This window comes from Zalophus californianus, chromosome 10 (genome assembly GCF_009762305.2).
Source record: "Zalophus californianus isolate mZalCal1 chromosome 10, mZalCal1.pri.v2, whole genome shotgun sequence".
Lineage (NCBI taxonomy): Eukaryota > Metazoa > Chordata > Mammalia > Carnivora > Otariidae > Zalophus > Zalophus californianus.
In genome coordinates this window covers 90,671,797-90,693,092 of record NC_045604.1, presented here as the reverse complement: position 1 = coordinate 90,693,092, position 21,296 = coordinate 90,671,797, and the positions used below count along the sequence as shown (strand labels likewise).

Below are 21,296 nucleotides of genomic sequence, written 5' to 3'. Positions count from 1 at the left end.
TCAATTTCAGTTTATTTGGTTTACTGACCCAGTTTTGGTTAGGGGTCATTAAATGTTTAATTTTTTTAAAACTAATTTTTATAAAAAATGCAGTTCACGGTAAAAAGAGTTCAAGCAGCTAGCAGGAGGTTATACCTGAAAATTTTCTCATCCATTCCAGTTCCACAGTCTTGTTCAGGTCTCTTGAATATTCTTCTTAAGATAGTCTATGCAAATATAATTCTGTGTGCACGTGAAAAAAATGATTATATAATTAAATCCCATTGTAAATCCTTTGGTTGCCTTTTTCCACTTAAGTATATCTAGAAAATTGTTCCTTATCAGCACATATGTACCTACATCATCATCTGGATATAAGCAGTGGTATGCTGGAGCTGGTTTTACTGGCTCATGAGAGCTGATTATTATATTGTCCTGAAGTTAGTGAACTGGTCATTGAACATGACTGTTCTTGAAACTGACCATTGTATGGTCAGTGGTGGGAGCACTTAAATCTTGGAAATTGGCAAACACTACAGTATTGCCTCTCTCCTCTCCAAGGTGGTTGGTAAACATTTACCAGCACCCCACTGGATGTATAACTTTACTTGACGAAGCCCCTGTTTATGTACTTTTAGGTACCAGCAGTTTGCTTTATAAATAACAGTGAAATGAACACTCTTAGGCAGGTCTTTGCATATATGTAAGTATGTTTTAGGTTGCTTTCTGCTTTAAGAAACAGAAGGAGCTGGGTGCTGGGTGGCCAGCCAACACTTGGTTTCGGCTCATGTTGGGCTCCTACCAGTGTGGAGTCTGCCTAAGACTCTCTCCCTCTCTCTCTACCCCCGCGCACGCCCCCCCCCCCCCCAACGCTCGCTCGCTCGCTCTCTCACACACACACACACACAAATAAATCTTAAAAAAGAAACAAGGAACAACTAAAAGTTGCTTTTAAAAATTAAGAGTTTATTTTAGGATAGCGATTCTATGGTTGGGTTAATTCTGTTATACAGCTGTTCTGTTGAAGTTCAGAGCTTGCTTTCTTTTCTCCATCTTCAGTGTATTGGCATTCCTCTTAGAATTACAAAATGGATAATGTAGTGCCAAACGTCATGTGTAGGCGTGACAAAATCTTGAAAAGAGAGAGGGTCAGAAGGGTGGCTCAGTCAGTTAAGCATCTGACTCTTGATTTCCACTCAGTTCATGATCTCAAGGTTGGAGCCCCACGTTGGGCTCTGCGCTGTGTGTGGAGCCTGCTTAAGATTCTCTCTTTCCCATTCCCTCTGTGCCCCCCTAACCTCCCCATCCCCGGAAAAAAAATCTTGAAAAGAGAGGACCATTCTTCCCCAAACATCATTTTTTTTTTTTTTTTTTTTTTAGTGAGGGAAACCTTCCCCAGAAATCTCCCCATCACTTTAGGGCCCATTGTCAAGGATAGGGGCACATGTTCCTGCCCAGCCAGCAACTGGTGAGGGGTCTGGGACAGTCATGATGCACTCTCTGGGTCTGGAGGAGCCCTCTGCCCTGAGCATATTTACACTGTTGGGCTGGGCTTGCAATGAATGTGGAAGGGAATTGGTACTCTTATGCCACGGATTATCTTCATTCATTTAAAAAAGTATTTACTGAGTGCCTAGATGCTGGAGATGTAGCAAGTGGAAAACACGCAGATAGTCTTGCCCTCATGGAGCTTATTTCTAGTGAGGAAGACAGGAAACGAATGGCATGCTGTTGGTGATAAATGTTACAGAGAAAATGAACTATAAAAGCAAGAAAGGGGCATCGGGAATTGGGGGTTGGGTTTGGGTGCTGTAATTTTATTTTTATTTTTTATTTATTTTTTAAAGATTTTATTATTTGAGACAGAGCGAACGAGAGAGAGCACAAGCTCTCTGTCAAATAAATACATAAAATCTTAAAAAACAAACCTGAAGGAAGTTAGGTCTAAGGTTATCTGTGTGATCCATTTCTAGAGGTGGAAGTGCTTGTGAAAAACAGTTTTCCAGATAGCTAGCCTGGGATCTTAACCCCGTTTATGGAATAATCATCTTTTCCCCAGTGCTTTGAAATGCTACCTTTATCATAGACTGAAGTCCCGAATGGGTTTGGTTTTATTAAGATTCATCCTTCGGTGTGTGCCAATACCAAACTGTTGTCATTACTGTAACTTAGCATACATTTTCATGTCAGAGCACCAGGCCCCTTCTAGCAGTTCCTCTGCAGATTTTTGTTGGCTTATTTTATTTAAGGGATCAACTGTAGCACTTAGTTAATTTATATATTAATTTAGGGAATATTGAGTCTTCCTAGCTAAGAATAGGATGTGCCTTTCATTTTATTCAATTCTTTATCTTTAGTAACAAAATTTTCTTCATAAAGGTCCTACACAGTTTTTTTGGATTTATTCTAATGGTGTGTTTGTGGGTGGGATATTGTTAAATAGAAAATTTTCTTCTATCATTTTTTTAACTTTCAAACTTCTTCCCAGCTTTTGGGAAATTGACAAAAATTGTGTGTATTTAAGGTGCACAGCGTGATGATTAATGTACGTATACATTGTGAAGTTATTACTACAATCTAATGAATGCATCCACCTCACATAGTTACTCTTTTTTGTGTGTGATATAACACTTAAGTCAGATCTCTTCTTTTAGTAAACTTCGGGTGTACAGCATAGTATTATTAACTGTAGTCATCATACTGTACATTAGATCCCCAGAACTTACTCGTCACTGGAAGTTTGTGTCCTTTGACCAATGTCTCCCTGTTTTCCCCACCCTTCAGCCCCAGGCAGTCACCATTCTACAGTCTGGTTCTACGAGTTTGACTTGTTTAGATTCCACCTATGAGTGAGATCATGCAGTGTTTGTCTTCCTGTGTCTGCCTCATTTCACTGAGCATAATGTCCTCCAGTTTCATCCATGTTGTTGCAGACGGCTCTTTCATCGTATTTTAGAATGATTGGTAGGTGTATATACCCAAGGAATTGATTTTTTGAGTATATACTAATTTTGTAATCATTTATATTTCTAAATTGTTTTATTGTCTCCAGTAGCTTCTGAATTGATTCTCTCGTGTTTCCTTGATCTGCAAATAGTTTTGCTACTTACTTTTCATATTTAAACTTTTTTTGCCCAAGTGAATTGGTAGTTCATTCCAGAAAATGTTTTTAAAAATGGTAGGCATTTTTGTCCTGTTTTTTACTTTAATGAGAATATTTCTACTTTAAATATGATGCTGTCTTTTGGCTTGAGATTGCTGTTGTTTGGCTTGAAATACATAGTCTTTTAAATCTTGTTTCATTAAGAGCTTAAAAAGTCAGGAATCGCTGTTGAATTTTGTTACCTGTATATTCAATATCTATGGAGCTAGTCATTCTCTTTTTTTCTCCTTTGACTTGTTAAATTAATAGTGCTTGTATACTGTGTATCCACCCTTGCATTTCTGGGCTTAGATGGGATAGTCTTCTTGTAACTCATTGCTAGATTGTATTTACAGAATTTCTGAATAAATATATTAGCAAAATATTAATGAATAATAATTGATTTATATCTGATCTTTATTTGGAGGATGTTATCTTCGTCGTGTTTTGGTGTCAGTGTTCTGCTAGCTTTGTAAAAAATAATTTGCAACTTTTTTCTCCATGCGCTGGAACAATTTAAATTGCATGTGGCTCTCTGTTCTTGGAAAGTTTGGTAGAATTCTCCTGGGAAACCAGCGAGGCCTGTGCCTGTTGAGACGTAGACTTTGGCAACTTTCTTACTTTCTTCTAGGGTCATTGTTCTGGTTAAATTAGGCATATTTAGTCTTAAAACTCCCATAAGTCTAAATAGAAGTAAGCAAGACTCTGGTAGGACTGTTGCATGGAAAAGAGCTTGGGCTTTGAGGGCTGGCCCTGTTTGAAACACGGGCCTCTTGTTAAGGTTAGTGTTTCATCTCTAAGAGTGGGGCTAGTCCTTACCTCAAGGTTTGTCCTGAGTATTAAAGAATCTAATGTATAGGAGAGTGCCCTACCGTGTCTGTCTCAGTGTTGATATTTAATACGCGTTAGATATAGATCATCCCATTCTGTCCTGTTACTTTATTTTTGTTTGTGGCTTTATTGATCCTATTTGTTCACAGTCCTTCAGTTTGAAATGTTTCTCAAGTGTCCTTCAGGTCTGTTTGAGACCTCACTCTTTTCACAGTAATCATCATAATTTGATGACTTCATTAGGCATCACAACTTTGTCTCCAAGTGTGTACACTCTCCATTGGTTTATGTGACTTGACCCCCCAGAGTCTTCACCCTGTGCCTATGAGCCAGAGGTCTCCGATTCACTCAGGTCTTATGTAGCAGAGAGAAAGAAATTACCTATTCTGAAAATCCTGCTAACATCTTTCGGTATGTGGTTTAAGTGCTCTTGTCCAGAGGGTAGGGTGTATAGACACTAGAACCATGTCTTTGTTGTTTCCCCCTTGTTGGGAGTAGTTTCAGTTTATTCTCTTCTCATTGTCATGGGAAACTAATCCTCTAAACAGAAAGCTGTAGCTTAATTTTTTCCAGTGAAAATTCTGGATGCTCAGCTAGTAGGAAAATTAATACTGCCAGGGATTCTGCTTACAGTGAGGGGTGAGGGTCGATGGCTAGGGAGTGAATTGTGCTTCATATCTCAGTTGACATGCTGAAAAAATATTTTTCTATAGAAACAGTGTTCATTTGTATTCATATAAATGCATTGGAGTGCCTAGTTTTGACCAGGCAACGCCAGGCAGTGGAAATACAAAGATAATGACAAACTTGCTTCTAGTCTTAAGATATTTAGAGAATCATACAGAAGATAGATGTAAGCAGGCAATGGCAGGATAGTCTGATAAGAAATATGACAAAGTACTATGGGTTTAGAGAAGGAAAGACCCATTAACAGCTAGGGGAGGTTATGGAAGGTTTCATGTAGGAGGTGACATTTGAGCTGTGTTTGTATCTGAGAAGCATTTTACCAGGCAGAGGGAACAGCATATGCAAAAGCATGAGGAGTGTGAACAAGGTGGGATTAGGGAAGGACAAGGTCAGTGTGGCCCAAGGGTGGCATGAAAGAAAGGCCTTTGACTGGATAATAGTCTAGTACCCAGTAGATGTTGTTGGCTAGATGGATGAATAAAAAAATGAATATTAATATATACATCAATAACTGATATATATGACCTAAGGGAATGTAACTACTTTCCCAAAGAAGAGCATATCCCAATTTCAGCTTAAACAGCAATCTTGGAAACACAGTCCTTGTTGCTTTGGGTAAGGCTTATTCTAAATCAAATACTAATTTATCTTTGGGATTTTGTCTGTTAGTTAAGTTACACAAAGAACAGTGTATTTTCAGCCCTGGGAGTACCAAAATGTAATGACTCCCAGAAATGAAAAGTAAATGATCTAATCTAACACATTCTGTTTACCTGGATAGTTAGTGCTTACCCTTTTTTTGCCATCTAGCTTAGAAATTCATTTATTTCATCCAAGACAGCAGTCTCAAAGTAGGACTGTACACCCAGGAGAACACAAGACCATTTATTTTGGGTTATAGGAAGAAAACATTAGCATTTCTATTTCTATGACTTTTTATGCCAGTTGTTTAATTTACACACATACATGTACACATATACACACACAAATGTACGACATAGGCACGCACACATATATATAGAAACACATGCTCCCCCCTCTCTCTTCTTTCCATTTTTTCCTGGCACATGTGATTACATGTGTTGGAGACCACTGACTCAGGCCATCACTGCAAAACATTTTCATAGGGATCTTAAAATATTTTAAAATTCTGGGTTTTAAAAATAGAATTCACCTCATTTAATACAATTTTAAAAGAAACACTTTAATGAAATAAAAATATATTATAATTATATATAATTATAATTCATTTTTAATAACGAATGCACACTTGTGGGTACTTTAAATAGATTTTTACAATGAGGTAGCTTTCAAAGAACAATCCATAGTATGTTTTCTCAGTGACATAGTAATGATTCCATAAACATCTTTGCTGGACCCCACCCCTTATCTGATACTCCCCTCCTAAATTGGTTAAAAATCAATATTGCAAAGGCACAGGTAAACACAGTGTCTTGCCCACTGCTTCCCTGGTGCTGTTATTTGGCCCAACACTGACATCTAGAGTTGGCTGGGGCTTCTGTGTTCTGAGGTTCTGAGGTTTTCTGTTTAACCTTCCGCATCGGAGCTTCTATTTTTTAGCGATCATATTCTTACTCTATTTTCACTTTTTGTTAGTAGCATGATGTAAGTCATTTTGCATATGCAGGCAGGAAAATGTGCACTCTACTGTTACCCAGTGGCAATACCAGGAGAACAGTATTTGCTCCAAGGTACTTTGCAAGATGGTTTTTCTTTTCTTCTTTCCTTTTTTTTTTTTAAACTCAAATTTTGGCACTTCCCTTCCTTTTTCCTCTCCCTCCCATCTTAGTGTCGTTGGCCCATCACTTCCACAACCATAAAGACAATTCTTCCACTCAAGACAGAAGCAGACAGAAGCATGTGGTGTGACTTCTAATCTTCAGGGTAGGAGTCCTCACATACCTCGTATGTCAAATGACACAAATAGCGGATATATGTTAGGAAAACAGAAGTTTTTTTAATGCTAGACTACGCAGAATTCTGGCAAGTTAGAAAGTATTTTTCAGTTGTATTTTGTAGGGTTTTAGTATTTCAGGTAATTACTTTTAGCGATAGTTTCTTTGTACTGTGGCATCCTTCCTTGTGGAGAATTGTCTTCCATTTGCCTTTGATTGTTTTTTTAAAGCCCTGATGGGCGTATGTCCAATAACACTGTCATAACTTCTGGATTTGGACTTTCAGTGACTTAATTGGAAATTAAAACATTTCTATGGTCTTTCATAGTTGGAAAGTGCTCTTCTGTTTTCGTAAGTGTTGCCTTTCTCCTGCAAGAGTAAGTAACAAGCCATATTTAAGATTATATAACCAATGATGTCCCATTGTAAGCAACATATAAACTAGTATGCCCTCTTGCATTCTGTGTCCCAAGTAGCCTCCAGTAATCTTAAAGGTCCAGTTACTATTCTTCCTATATTTAGAGTAAGATGTGGAACTGAAAATTAATTTTCTTCTCTTTTTTTTAGCATTTTTTTATTCTTTATTATATATATATTAAGATTCCCTTCAGTTGCATTTTTGTTGTCCATGTTGTTGTAGAAGCAACAGGATTATTTGGCCTGTAGTGTTTTCCAGTCTGGGATTTGCTGACCAGAAATTTGAGATTTTGAGATGCTGTTGGGAGAGTCCTGGTTTACAGAACAATAGTACTTACTTCTAGACTTGTCTTCAGGACACTTATCATTGTCTGTTTGCAGAAAAAGATGGTCCGGCCTCAGTAAGGAAAGAGTGAACAGGCATTCATAATTATTCAGAGTGATATCTATCTTAGGTGATTAGACCATTTCTTTATGTAATTTGTATACACACTGAAGTATGAAATGACTACTTAGACCACACTCTCTCCTGGATGAAAATCCTTTTTAAAAAGTTGTATTAAAAAAAAAAACACAACACCTCATATCAGACCCTTGTTACATTTGCCCTCTTGGCAGCTGTTTAAGAAAAAAAAATCCTTAGTTGTGTATAAATTCATTATATTATAGTATACAGTTTAATTTAAATCTGAGCGGCCTGATTGTGCACCCTCGTAACTATTTGTCCCACTAGCACTAAAACAGCATCTTGTTTGAAAAACCTGTTATAAAGGACTTTAAAGAGACACTGTCAGATATCTCACAGATAATATGAATGCATTCTTCCTGCCACTCTAACCTCAGACTGAAGAAATACTTGATTTTTATTTTCAATAGCTCCTCTTTTCTAATGTGAATTTTTTCTGCCTTGTTAGCAATAAGTGATGTTTTCTGTATAATTTGACTCACAGTTGTTTGCAACATTTACTTATTGCCTGCTACTGCATGCGTGCAAGGATCTTTTAATCCCAAAAGCACCCTTGTCTGAATTGAAAACATTGCCTATATCCAGTGTGTTTCTGAAAGATTCCATGTCACTAAGATGTCAACCTGGTCTCTATTTAATATTGTATCAGATGTCCTTTGTTATGTATTTATCAAAACAGGTTCTATATAAAAATGTATTCTATATGAAAGTCCTCTTTCATATTCCTCTATAGGAAAACATGATTATTGATGGCTTGTTGGTGGCTTAGCTTTTTCAAGCATGCTTTATATCTGCATTACATCTCTTTGATATTTTATACTCACAGGTGGTTGTCTTGTTTCCACCTGTCTCTTACTATATAGTTCCTGAGCAATTTCCTGAAAAATACGTCGGGCACTCTTCTTCTGTAAACACAAAGGAGAAAAAATTCCTATCTCTCTTAGGACTAGAAGAGATGATTATTGCACATCATCTGAGCTTTGTCTTTCTTTACTGCCACCAGTCAGAGACACTACCGCCCCCCCCGCACACCCCCAACCCCCAGCACATCTACACTGACCATTAACTCTTGTATTTTGAGTATGTTAGGTAGGATTTATGGTTGAGAATGATCGCATTTAAATCACAAAGTTTACCACTTGAGATTATCTTGAGTTTCTCAGTAATGAGAAATGGTTTCTGTGGTTGAAAATTACCATGATGTTCTCTGTAATTTTTTCATTATTTTGGGTTTGAAATAATTACAACCAGCCACCGTTTGAAGGGTATTTTACAAGCGTTGGTCTGTACCTTTTGTGAATATCCTGTTTCTTTGTTTCTTAAAGAGTTAGATTTTGACTGTAAAGAAGAAAAGGAAAGTCTTATGAGACATTTTATGCACTCAAAACAGTTGTGGCAGATATCTTGTGCCATATTAAGATTAAACTAACTTAACATTTAAATGATATACAGTTAGAGTTAATTTCTATGTAATTCCTGAGATGCTTTTATTATATTAATAAAATAATTCATATTGATGTTGACTATAGGCTTTGTTGTGATCCTAATGTAGCATATATGTACCCCCTCTTATAGCCTATGAACAGCCAGAAGATATTCCTTCTCAAAAACTTTAGGCCTTTTAAAAATATTTTAAGGCAGCTTCTAGTCTCTTTGTTAACCCCTTTTTGCTCTTAAAGGCTGTTCTTAGGTCTTTTATAGATAACAGTAATGCTTCCCAGTGGAAAGATCGCAAATAAGATAGTTTATAAAGAAGGATTTCTTATTCTCATATTACTGGTTTTAAAGAGAAACCATTGCAAGTTTTGTACTCTGATTAGTAATAATTTCAGTCATGAGAATTTACACTTCCATAGACTGTTCCTGCAGGTGGTGTTTCCTGCAGATGTACAGGAGGATGTTAATTAGGTGAGCAATTTCTGAGGCTCACATGTGGAGAGATGGAAATCATTTCCTTATGATAATATTCAAGGCTATAGGGACATCTAGTGCAAGGAAATTTGACTTACTTTGGAAAGGATTATGAAGATCACAAGTGCACCAGTAACATAGATGGAGAGCACTGACACAGCAGCTATCAGGGGGCTGTGTAGTTCCTTCATTTCTTTGTTAATTACAAAAACAGAAAGAGCCACAATCACTATTGAAACATATTATTGCAAATACATACATAAAGTATAACTGGAGCTACAAGTGTTAGAGGTGAAACATGAACTGCTCTGCTTGGCTCTTCTTTTTTTTTTTTTAAGATTTTATTTATTTATTTGAAAGACAGAATGAGGGAGAGAGAGTACAGGAGCAAGGGCAGTGGGAGAGGGAGAAGCAGACTCCACTGCTGATCAGGGAGCCCGAAGAGGGGCTCTATCCTGGGACCCTGGCATCATGACCTGAGCCGAAGGAAGATGTTTAACCATCTGAGCCACCCAGGCGCCCCTTGGCTCTTCTTTAAACATTTATTCAGGGTCTCTTGATTCAGAAGACCCTCAAGCATGTGATAGAATTAAAACCAGTTCATCAGTTCTTTAAATATGTTATACCAAAATTGTTACTCATTTTGAAAACTAAAAAAATTTTAAATTCAATTAATTACTTGTCATAATGCTCAGAATCACTTTTTATATAACACATTATTTGAAGTTAGATAAACATTTTAGGACAGTTTTGTTCAAGGACATTTAAAATTTCTTTTGATAGAAATGATGTACAAGGGTCGCCAACAGTCTGTTCGTGGAGTTAAGATATTTTTGCCATGTATTTGTGAATGCTGACATTTGTAACCTTGAACTGTTTCGTATAAACAACTGAATAGTGCAGTCTGTTCAAGGATCTGAGAAGGCCATACGTGGAGGATCTTAGGGCTTACTACACCTTTAAACGACAGGCATTGTTACATGTGCCCCTTCTTTCTAATAAACTTTTGGAAGTAGAATTATTGAATCCATTTTCACATTCTGAATTTCGCCCTCCTTGTAGGAAGTGTCCCATGCTCTGGGTGGGGATAGAGCAACATGCCATGTCTTCTATTACCTGATTATTTGAGGCACAAAATACAATTAGATTTGTAATTATTATCTGAACAACTTGTACTTTTCAACGAAATAGCCCATAGATGCTCATCCTGTGAACTCACTTTGTACAGCATACATTTTTGTAACAAATTAGCCATATCTGTAAGATTTTTTTAAAAAGTTTCAAGTGCTAAATTAGGAGTTCTGTAGAAGAGGCAGGAAATTGCTGTGTCTTAGTAATACTTCATTTCTGCTCTTAGAGAAGAATCTGTCTTCATATGAACTTGCAGTCTTGAGACCTTTCATCTCTTTACAAACTATTTTTAGTTTTGGCTAACATTTTTTATAGAAGATTAATACAGGTCTCCAAAGTTGTATATTTGTTTTAATATCTGTAGCTGACATTTATTTAAGCATACTTGCTATAAGCCAGGCATCATCAAAAGTGCTTTGTAGGTATTAACTCATTTATAATTTATCTTATGGGTGAGAATAAACTAAGGTTCAATGACAATGGGATACCAAAAGCCCATTAGAATACCCCTAGTAATTAAAAGCAGGAATTATAATACAGGATGATCTCGGGTCCCTAAAGTCCTATTTTAAAATGGTAGGGCTGGTTGATTTTGAGTTAATGTTTTAATGATTTCAGTGCTCATTGTACCAGAGTCCTTTCTAACGGAAGAGATCCAAAAAAGTCAAGGACTCTTTCCCTTCTCTTCTTTCCCCCAGAATTGTGTGAAGCTTTTTTCCTGAAATTTCTTGATTTATAGGATGTAGCTAGGTTCAAGACCCTCACTTGAATGAGGAAATTGTCATAGGTTTTAGCAAATCTCAAGAAGTCAGTGTCACACCGATCCCTTTCTGTTTTTCTGTCCGTGTAGAATGGGTGGGGTCAGAGGTCCCCCAGTGGCTTCTCCTCAAATTTGTGTTTATTCTCCATACTGCCTTTTTTTCCCCCCCAGGTCCAATGTATTGGTCACTTATGCTTTGTTCTAGATAGTGCAGTGCCAGCCCAGTTCCTGAACAAGCTGCTCTCTAATCATCCCAAGTTTCCCTTTGGACTTGGCACATTACCGGTCACTGTCATTCACAAAAGGAGGACCTGTTGGCCAGCCTGCGCTAGTAGAGTCTGGTCACAGAGAGACAGAGCCCTGACTTTGTGTCTGTAGAGGCTGGGAGATGGGATTGGAGTAGTGCTTCAGTGTCCTGTCAGCTTGTGTCAGATCATGCCCTTCACTGGCTAGGGTGTTGAGTTAGCACATCTGTCCCTTCATCTCGGCATATAAGTAACGTAATGCATTTAAAGGGCTGAGCAAAGCCTCAGCTGACTGACCTCTTACCACCAGTATGGTCCCTTCTCCGGTCCGCTTAGCTCCTGGTTCCTTTGAGTTGAGAAAGACGATTCCACAGATGTAGATGGCGCTGTCATTCAGAGCCACCCTGTTTACAGTGAGGGAGACTGCTCTTTCTGTTAGGGCTTCCTTCACTGTGAATTTGCCTGCATCACCAGTGCAGCCATCGAAGCATAGGTTCTCAGGCTGGTCTGTGCCGTAGCGAAACCACAGGCTTTTTGGTTGCTCTGAAGGGCACCCCGTGTGGGAGAAGGAACACTGAATGGTCGCGGCCCCTTGAGTGTGGGCTACTTCGAGGTAAGGCGGTTGATGGACAAAGACCATACACTCACGTGTAGCACCTGTGGGAGGAAGCGCACGAGCCATGTTTAGGAGGCTTCTCACTTCCCTTTGCCTGTGCTTCTGTTTCACTGACATTTGAGGGCTAGGGAACTCCAGAGTCCTTTCTTTTTCTTACCACTTCCTCAGCACAAACAAGACTATACTAATAAGACAGCAGTGGTCCTCACTTTTCCTAACCCCTCGCACTTGCTGACCTTACCCTGCTGTCAGTTATGATGTCTGGTTACTTGAGGACAGAGAGGTGCCGGTAGAGTCAGCGTTGCAGGCAGAGGTGGTGGCAGATCTGGAGTCAGGAATTTGGGGTCCCCAAGTTTACTCTTGGGGACCTTATAAGCTTTCCCTTGATTGCTAAACGTCCTGCCCCATCTGTACCCCCGGCCTCCCAGGAGCGGTGTGGTCAGCGCAAGTGTCGCTGCTGACTGAGCACATGAGTGAGGGGATTTTCTTTGTCTTTGGCCTTGTGAGGGTTGGGATTGCTAGGAATTCATGGCAATTCACAATTATTCCTTTGTAAGCCTGGTTGTCCCTACAGGAAACATAAAAGACAAGGTGTACACCTGGGGAAATACAGACCTGGCTTAGCCTCCAGCATATTTGGTTACCAAGCCGAGACCTAATGAGTTAGCCATGCCACAGTGAGCAGATTTGATTTCTTCCCTGCACCAGCACCCTGCTTTGTAGTCCCTGGTAGCTTCTGTCTTGTTTGATGAACAGTGTTGTGATAAAGAGCACAGACTTGAGTTCAGATCCTAGCTCTGTGGTCTGTAGCAAAGTGGGGATAGTATATGCAGCTCGAGGGATTAGTGGGAGGTTTAAGTGAGGCCATCGATGCATAAGGAATACTTAGTTGGCTAAGCCTTAATAAGAATTTAATAAAAGGTAGCTAGTTCTGCTGCCGCGCCTTGTCTCCACTTCTCCTGTTCACATGGTGTCACATGCCCGTTTTAGGGATAATCGTGGGTATCTCAGCGGGCGTCTCAGCGGGCGTTAGCAGGCCCGGGACCAGACACCACGTCTAGTGCTCTCTCTGCCGCATGCTTCATCCACATTATGCTGCCTGGGTCCCCATCTTGGCCTTCTAATCCCAGGCCCGTGAGGTGGAAAGCCACACTTTATAGATGGGAAGATCTGCCCTAAACCCTTTTTGGAGTAAGGGAGGGTCTATGTAAAATAGTATTGGTTGAGACAAATTGGAATTTATGCAAGTTTTTAGTTTGACTTCTGCCTGATTATGTGTTCCAAATGGTCTTATTTTTCTGAGTTTGTCCTTTGCTACTGTAAATGAAATTGGAAAAGTAATCCAAGTGGTCTGATGCTTGAATTTCAGACAAGAGTTTTGTGTTTTGTTTTTTCACTTAATGGTTTTCTTAGTCTTCATCCAGAACTAGAAGATAAATTAAAATTAGAATCGTGGCATTTGCGATGCAGATATATTCTCCCCATGTTTTAATTTTAGTATATGTACGATCTGAGGTGAGCTGGGAGTGTTTTAATGACCTGATAAATATAGACCAGAGGAGAGTGTAAGGTCACCTGGAGAAAGACAAGCAGGCTCCTCACTCGTCTGCAGGTGAGGGATTGGACTCACTCCTAAGTCTGGTAAATACAGCCTCATGTCTCCTACTCAAAGGCAGCCCCATTAGAAGTACAAACACTTTGCAAGTTATAATGATCAATATATATTGGGGGTTTCAAATGGAGTTGGGCCTGCCAAAATCTAACAGTTAACTGATAGCATCTCAGTCTGAAGTCCTTTTTCAGATAGTCTTAAAAGGGAAGAAAAAATTTTGGAGAACTAATGTTCCAGGAAAGAAGAAATATTTGCAACTTTGTAGTTTCATGTCTCCACTTACTTCCGACTTTTGAACTGTTAGTCTCAGTGTCCAAGAAGAGCGGTCAAGGATTTCCTTTGAGAGGGCTGATGGGTGAGGAAACAGCTGCCCCTCCCCCGCACCAGTGACACAGCCTCTTTGCAAAAGAGAAGTTTGGGTACTGGGTCACACCAAGCCTAGTCCTGCAAGAACTTCTCTTTAAGAATTCTCTTATCCTATAGGATATTTTTTTTTTTTTTTTTTTTTAATGCAGTACCCTCTGCAATGGCTGAAAGTTTATCTTCTTGGTAGAGGGGAATAAAAGAAAGATCACTTTCGGGGCACTTGGGGGGCACTTGGGTGGCTCAGTCGGTTAAGCGTCTGACTTTCGATTCTCTCTCCCTCAGTCCCTCCCCCGCCCCCCCTCTTAAAAAAATCACTTTACTGTGATCCAGGCTGGAAAATAAATAGAAAACTGATTTTTGACACTTCATCGCATGGAGAATTTCAAGCATACGCAGAAGCAGCAGGCTAGCACGGTGAACTCCCTGCTACTTGTTGCCCCAGTCTTGTCTCGCCTCTCCCCGCACCTGCTCCTTCGCCCCCGCACCTGCTCCTTCACTCCCACATCATTTTTGGGTAAATCTCAGATATTCTCTCTTCATATCTGTCAGAGTAGATCTTTAAAAAATAAGAATTCTTTTTTAAAATAATACTAATGAAAATAGTTTATGAAAGTCATTTATATGGATTAGGAAAAAAAATCAGAATATTACTGAAATCACTCATAGTCCTTGTGCTCAAAATAACCATTGTTAACATTTTGATATATTTCTTCACAGATGAGAAAAAAACAATTTTAAGAGCTTTTGCTACCTTCTCTGTCCTATGACACAGACTTTGTGAGCAACTCTGAGATTATTAGCTTTATTACAACTATGATGAGATGGATTATTAGAACCACTTTCTCCTTCATAGAGGAAAAAGTCAGTATAAGCAGAATTTAAAAAATATATCTATTATGGGATGGTTATGTTCTATGGAAGGAGCCATGGCAGCTTTTTTTTTTTAATGACAAGTACTTTTTAATTTACCGAAATCTGGCTTTTCAGACACTTTATTCTTTGAAAATATTCAGCAAGTACTGTGTAGTGCCTGTCACGTGCAGCGCGTGTTTGCCTTACAGACACGGCATCATTGTGACCAGCACATGCGATTTTAAGAACATTTTCAACCCTTTGTTTGGTGAGGTGCTCTTCTTTAAAGCAGCAAAGGGAATTTTCAAGGTTAATCTGAAACTTCCTCAGCTATTCTTTTATTACACTATTTGTCTTGGGAAAAAAGACCATTTCCATAGCATTAGACATTGAAAAATTAATCTGTAGGGGCTTAAAATATAAATGCATTAGATGAGGAATAGTGATTGATTAGATAAAATGGAGGAGAAAAGAAAGAATCTTACCGACATAAAAGAGAATCAGATTGATTTCCAGGCCGAGAATGATCCTGCCTCCCTTCACAGTCTCCATTTCTTGGGGTGTGTGTGTGCGGTGGTGGTCACTGTGCATTTGAGGAGAGTTGGCTCTTTTTTTCCTGCCTCTTTAGAAAAGAAGAACTGAAGAGAGGAACTCTTATTAAGGAACCATAACCAGGAACTTTTTGAAATTGTGTAAAAAATTGTTTGTAATCCAGTTTCACCACTTAGAGTTGAGATTTTAGCCTAGAGCACATTTCTAAATATTCATAAGGTTAATTTTTTCTTGGGCTTGTAGATGTTTTGAGGGAGATTTTGATTTACACGTAGTGTGTATTCCCAGGAAAGAGTATTGTTTGACAGGTTATTGGTACTTTAAATTTCCAGAGTCGTGTGGTTGCTGATGCTGGGGCACCTACTGTGTGCTCAGTGCTGGGGCATTGACACTGGAAAGCTGGAAGAAGCAGAAGGAGGTGTCTTCATGTAGAGAGGAGAGAAAAATTAGTGACCAGTACATCGTGGTACAATGAAGAAACATGTGTGGCATTAACGAGTTGTACCTCAGATTTGTGTAACCCCTTGTTACTGTGTTGTTGAAACCAAGTGTGGGCCCTCTGTGGTGGTTCCCTCTTGCCCCCTCTCCTGCCCCGCGGAGATCTCATCAGTCAGGTTCTTCCCTGGAAGCATCAGAAATGGACTCTGGCTGACTTCAGTGAGAGGGAATTGACTGGAAGGATTCGAGGGTAGCTCACACAGTCACGGGAGGCTTGGAGGATCCTGTGTGGGGTCTCCAGCCAAGACAGACGCTTCAGATTATGCTGCAAAACTGATCAGAAGCGTGTACTGCTGCTGCCAAGCACTAGGGACTGTGGCACGGACCACACTCTGTTCATACCACCTGATGCCGTGCCAGCTGCGTGGTCTTGTGGCCATTTCTCTGGGTCACTTGTGCTTCATCCCACGTGTCAGGCGGGTGTGTACGAGTGTAGATCATGTGCTAGTGCCTGCCTTCGCTGCCTCTCCGACACCATTCTAGGAAGAGGGTTCAGGTGCTGGGCCACCAAGACGAGCGACAGATCTTTCCACTGTAGTGTTTGGACTCTTGGCACCTATTGATGATGTCTTTTCTCACAGAAAGCTACTCTCTGTCTGAAGTTAGTAATACTTTTAACGTGTGCATTTTTTTTAACATCACAAGTCCTAAAAGCACCCCAGAATTGACATATATCATTATCTTTGTGTCCACGTGTCTGGACCCAATGCTTGGTGTGAACTTGAAGGCCTGAAGACCTTATCCAGGCACCCCAACCCCCATTCCACAGGCATCTGATGCTCATGGGCTTGGAAGGAACAGATTCAGACTTTAGCCACTAGTCCAAGAAATGCTAGGCTGACGCGTCCGTTCTAGCACTCTACCTTTCTCTGGTTTTGGAGCTTAACTTTTATAAAAGTGTTACAAAAGTTAGGGAGTGGATCACCTTCCCTTGAAAAACACACCAGTGATCTGTCTTTATAAATTAAAAGCCTTCATTAGTCTATTTTCAGCCTGATAAACCTTTCTAGTTAATACATTGCATACATTTACTACATCATGGGTATATTTTCTTGCATTTATCCCTAAACCTTCTTTCATATTTTATGGGTAACTCTCTGCTTCCATTTTCCTGTATTTAATGAGGAGTTCTCCAAAACCATGAACACTGACAACTCAGTTGGTCTAATGGAGGGTAAGATCTAAAACTGTCAGAGAAGGTAAAAGTACGGGCTTTGGATGCAGATAAACCTGGGATTACATTTCTGCTCTTACCCTCACTAACCTTGCAAGCTTGGGCGAGTTCCTCAGCCCTCTGGGTCCATACTTCATCTCTTTGTCCTCCTCAGAGGGTATCGGGGAGATGAGTCATCGAAGTACCCAGTGCTTGACACATACCAAGTCCTTGGCAAATGTTGTTTTTCGTCCCTTCTCTCTTTGAATAACTTGTTTGTTCAAGAATTTAACTTAATGTTTCTATTTGTTTTAGTAGGTGGCAAGTGGGAGAAACCATCAGAAATTTTAGAAATCAAGGGACAGAATTGGGAAGAACAAGTGAATAGTCTGCCTGAAGTTTTCAGAAAAGCTGGTTTTGTTATTGAAGCTTTCACCAGACTACCATACCTGTGTGAAGGCGACATGTATAATGACTACTACGTTCTGGATGATGCTGTCTTTGTTCTCAAACCAGTATAAACACGTGGAGGCCCGAGTCTTCAGCGCCCACCCCAAGAATGTACACTCCAGAAAAGGGTCTGCGTTTGTGATTATGTGAAGGGAGGACCTTTGGGGACTGCCATTCTGAATATCATGTAGGAATTTAAAAAGCCAAAATACTAATTATTTCTTTGTAGTGTGTAAAAGGAATGTTTTTAAAAAACAAAACCCAACTCTTTGAGGATTTTTATCAACTCTTTACTCAGTATACAGGTCACACTCCCAAGTATGGAAGATATTTTTTATACTTAATTACAGTAGGGACTCATTCCCAGTCAAAGCAATAGTCACGACCTCACATGGAACCAATAAATATGGATGATTGTTTTTAATAAAATGAAGACTGGCAATAAAGCTGTCCGTTCAATTGCAAATATTTGGTTATAAGGTATAGCCACTGATACTCTTTCATGTTTAGAAATTCTTTGTCATTATTCAAAAAATGTTTTTAATCATGCTAATAAACTTTTTTGGAGATGACTCTGGCATCATGTTTGAGTTAATATAAGGCTTCCTTCCCTAGGATCTTTTATTGCATTGGCTTCAGGGGTGCCCAAATAGGAGCAGTATGTGACAGATGCAGTCAGGACTGTTACTGGGTGGGAGCCAGGGGATTATTGCAGACTGTGGTGAGCACTGAACCAAAGCAGTCGAGATCAACCCTTGGAAGAACAACCTCATTCAGATCTAGTACTTCAGGGACCACCCCCCATTCCCCATTTCATGTTGCTTTGGGAAATGCAAAACACTGGCTTCTGACTTTGGGATAGCTTCCACCCTATGCTCAGAATTCTGCTTTTCTGGATAATCTCAGGTTCTCAGAATTGAAACATTTGATGGTGGCTGCTGGCAAAATGCAGCCTAAAAATGTTTTAATTCCACTTCTTTCTCTACACGTGTATACCTCTTTCCCAGAACCTGGTTCTTCCTGAAATCCATAACTGAGTTTATTTGCCAAGAATATGGATTGATGAAGACCCTGTCAGACTCCTACATTCTAGAATCCGTGAGTTCCTCCAGCCATATACCCCCAAATGTTGCAACAGAGGAACTCATTAGCAAGATCAATAACCATTATGCATATTCCAAAGAGAGCAGAGCACTTAACCCAGAATCTAAAATCTCAGTAATAACAGAGGCACAGATTTGAGATTGTGGTTATTAACAATATGTTATTCTCATGACTTTCTTTTTTTCAGCCAGGTGTTTCATTAAATATTCTCATTTATATGCTCATAGAAGTCATCAAGTCAACACATTTACTGCAACACCTGGGTATAAAAGGAGAACGAAAGCCTTGAGAAGAATTACTTTATTATTCATTAAGAACAGCATTCCCACATCCTCACACCAGTATCTTCCACTGTTATTGTGTTGTCATAAGAAGAGTTGGGTTATATGATATATGCAAAACTGTTACTGGTGCATTCTAGTGCTCCCCCCCCCCCCAGGAATTCAAATAAGTGAAATGCGAATACTTAGCACCCTGGATTATAAAAATAGAGGAAATGAGTAAACTTAATGTAGTTCTTAAACAGTTGAGTTTTGTTTCTTTATAAACTGTCATAATCTTGCTGTTTAGACTGTCGAACAAGAGTGCAAGAGTATGGATGTTCAAAGAGGCAGGTTACCGCAAAGTGTTACATAATTTTGAAATCAAGAATTTGATGGTCTATTAAAAAAAACAAAAAACCTCTCTTCTTTATCCCCCCAAAAAGAGAAAGCATTTATGCATTTCAGAGATAAAAAATAGTTTCTCAAAATCAGGTTCTCTGAAGACCAACATACTAACAGTTCAGTTTTAGGATGAAAATTTAAACCAGCAAATCCTAGCACATTTGATACCTGGTCTTGAAAGTCTTGGTGGTGTGTCGCCACTCCACTAGGTGGCAGTGTTGCTTACTGAGTGTCAATGGCTTTTTTTCCCCCCTAAATGGAATCCTCTGTTTTTTCCCCAAAGTACAATAAAGCTGCCTTCTTGTCTGCACCATTCCTCGTGTAAGTGCTTCATATCAAGTTTAAGGTTGTGCTGGAGAAATTAAGAGGAGCTCTATTTGTGGTCAAAGCAAGTTAACCTACTGACCTGGAAGGTCACGGGGAAAGGCAAGGCAAACTGCACCGGTGATTCACAGCCCCTTGCACCTGCAGCGCCAGCCCCTTGCACCTGCAGCGCGAGCCCCTTGAGTGTTGAGCCACTGGTTACAGAGAAGGGAAGGAAAGAAGGTAAAATACCCTCAGTCATTTCTCCCTTGTGCAGAGTAGTTAAAAGCAATAGTGTATTTTGCCCTTCTGTATGTCTTACCAGTTTCTACGCGGTTGACCTTTAACAGCAAAGAAGCTGGGCTGGGAAATAAACTTAGTTGTTTCAAGTCATCTTTCTGATTAAAACTTTGTTTCCCCTTAGATCTGAGTACAGCGTTTAAACAGACTCGTCACTGAAGAGTTTTCATCAATTGCTTCCCACTACTTGGTTACTGATTGAAGTGTTTCATGATCCTTTTCTCTAACAACTACAGCACATATTCAACATGGACTTCCAGTGGCTGAAGTGATCCCCCACGTTTGTGCAGATGGCTGTGTACCCCCAAATTCGCTTCTAGCCAGCGCCTCCATATTACACTGGAAGACCCTGCGCCGAGTCAGGGCTGTCTGGTGTGACTTGCACTACCTAGGCACCCACTGAGCACATACTTGGCTTATAATTGACCTGAAACGGGATGCTCACAACCTTACAACCAACTTAAAAGATAAAATGGCAGGAATTGGCAGAAGGAAGTTCACATTGTACCCGTGCTAAGAAACATTTGTTCATAATCTAAGTGAAAATATGCACCCAGAATCATTAAGGAAATATTGCTGCAATATAAAATTCAACAGCCTGCCTATTTGCAGTTAGTGGATGATGAGGCGATAGTTAGGCGACAGTGAATGGCACAATAAAAATTAAAATTTCATATCTACTGTAGCTATGTATAGGCATTCATATTTTGCTGCTTCCTTTATCAATTCCAATATATTTGTGTTGTCTTTGTCTACTATGTGGGAATTAATTTGAACTTTTTTAAGTTGTCACTTGCTCTTTAAAAATTTATTTTTAAATAAATTTTTATTTTCATATAATGTTAGATTTGGAGAAATCTTACAGAGATAGTACAGAGAGTTCCTCTATACCTTTTACCTCGTTTCCCTAATGTTAACGCTTTATGTAGCCGTGATGTGTTTGTTAACACTAAGAAATTAGCATTGGTATATTAAGTAAATGCCAGTACTGGGATTTTGCCCATTTTCCCATTAATGAACTTTTTCTGTTTTAGGAGCCAATTCAGAATATCATATCCCATTTAGTTGCTTAGTTTAAAAATTATTAGGGGTGCCTGGGTGGCTCGGTTAGGCGTCTGCCTTCGACTCAGGTCATGATCCCGGGATTCCGGAATTGAGTCCCGCATCAGGCTCCCTGCTCAGCGGGAAGTCTGCTTCTCCCTCTGCCCTTCACCCTGCTTGTGCTCTCTCTGTTGCTCTCAAATAAGTAAATAGTGTTCTCTGACATGACCCCATTATTTATCTTCCAATTTTTTTAAGTTGCAGCAAAATACACATACTAAATTTACCCTTAGTCATCT

General features: G+C 39.5%; 2 protein-coding genes across 11 annotated transcripts in view; one reads left to right on the top strand and one right to left on the bottom strand.

The window, feature by feature from the left end:
* METTL9 (methyltransferase like 9) overlaps positions 1-18,156 on the top strand; it is a 46,751-nt gene extending 28,595 nt beyond the window's left edge. For 3 of the 5 annotated variants that reach the window (XM_027610009.1, XM_027610005.2, XM_027610003.2), the window contains one exon: positions 17,450-18,156. In XM_027610009.1, the coding sequence (XP_027465810.1) occupies positions 17,450-17,655 (206 nt within the window). In that variant the 3' untranslated portion in view covers positions 17,656-18,156. The remainder of the gene's footprint in view (positions 1-17,449) is intronic. The other 2 variants (XM_027610006.2, XM_027610004.2) reach the window with 1 other exon arrangement.
* IGSF6 (immunoglobulin superfamily member 6) lies at positions 5,504-17,402 on the bottom strand. Of its 6 annotated transcripts, none has more exons than XM_035722015.1 (7): positions 15,417-17,402; positions 11,783-12,142; positions 9,448-9,542; positions 8,729-8,776; positions 8,263-8,343; positions 7,311-7,343; positions 5,504-6,924 (listed from the first exon to the last, which is right to left on the bottom strand). In XM_035722015.1, the coding sequence occupies exons 1-7, from the start codon at positions 15,520-15,522 to the stop codon at positions 6,868-6,870; spliced, it is 780 nt and encodes a 259-aa protein (XP_035577908.1). In that variant the 5' UTR covers positions 15,523-17,402; the 3' UTR covers positions 5,504-6,867. The 6 variants fall into 6 exon arrangements, with proteins under 6 accessions (XP_035577908.1, XP_027465812.1, XP_027465811.1 ...); XM_027610011.2 differs by having other exon boundaries at positions 7,311-7,369; positions 15,417-17,399; XM_027610010.2 differs by lacking the exon at positions 7,311-7,343 and having other exon boundaries at positions 15,417-17,401.
* Positions 18,157-21,296: the final 3,140 nt, after the last annotated feature.

What these genes read in the sequence shown, in the direction of transcription:
- IGSF6 (XM_035722015.1), bottom strand. Translation starts at nt 15,522, where the DNA reads ATGCACAGTGACCACCACCGCACACACACACCCCAAGAAATGGAGACT. An exon ending in TCTGATTCTCTTTTATGTCG is followed by an intron (nt 12,143 to 15,416) that starts GTAAGATTCTTT and finishes TTCCTCCCACAG; the next exon opens with GTGCTACACGTGAGTGTATG. An exon ending in TGGAAACAAGACAACCACCT is followed by an intron (nt 7,344 to 8,262) that starts GTGAGTATAAAA and finishes TTCTGCAAACAG; the next exon opens with ACAATGATAAGTGTCCTGAA.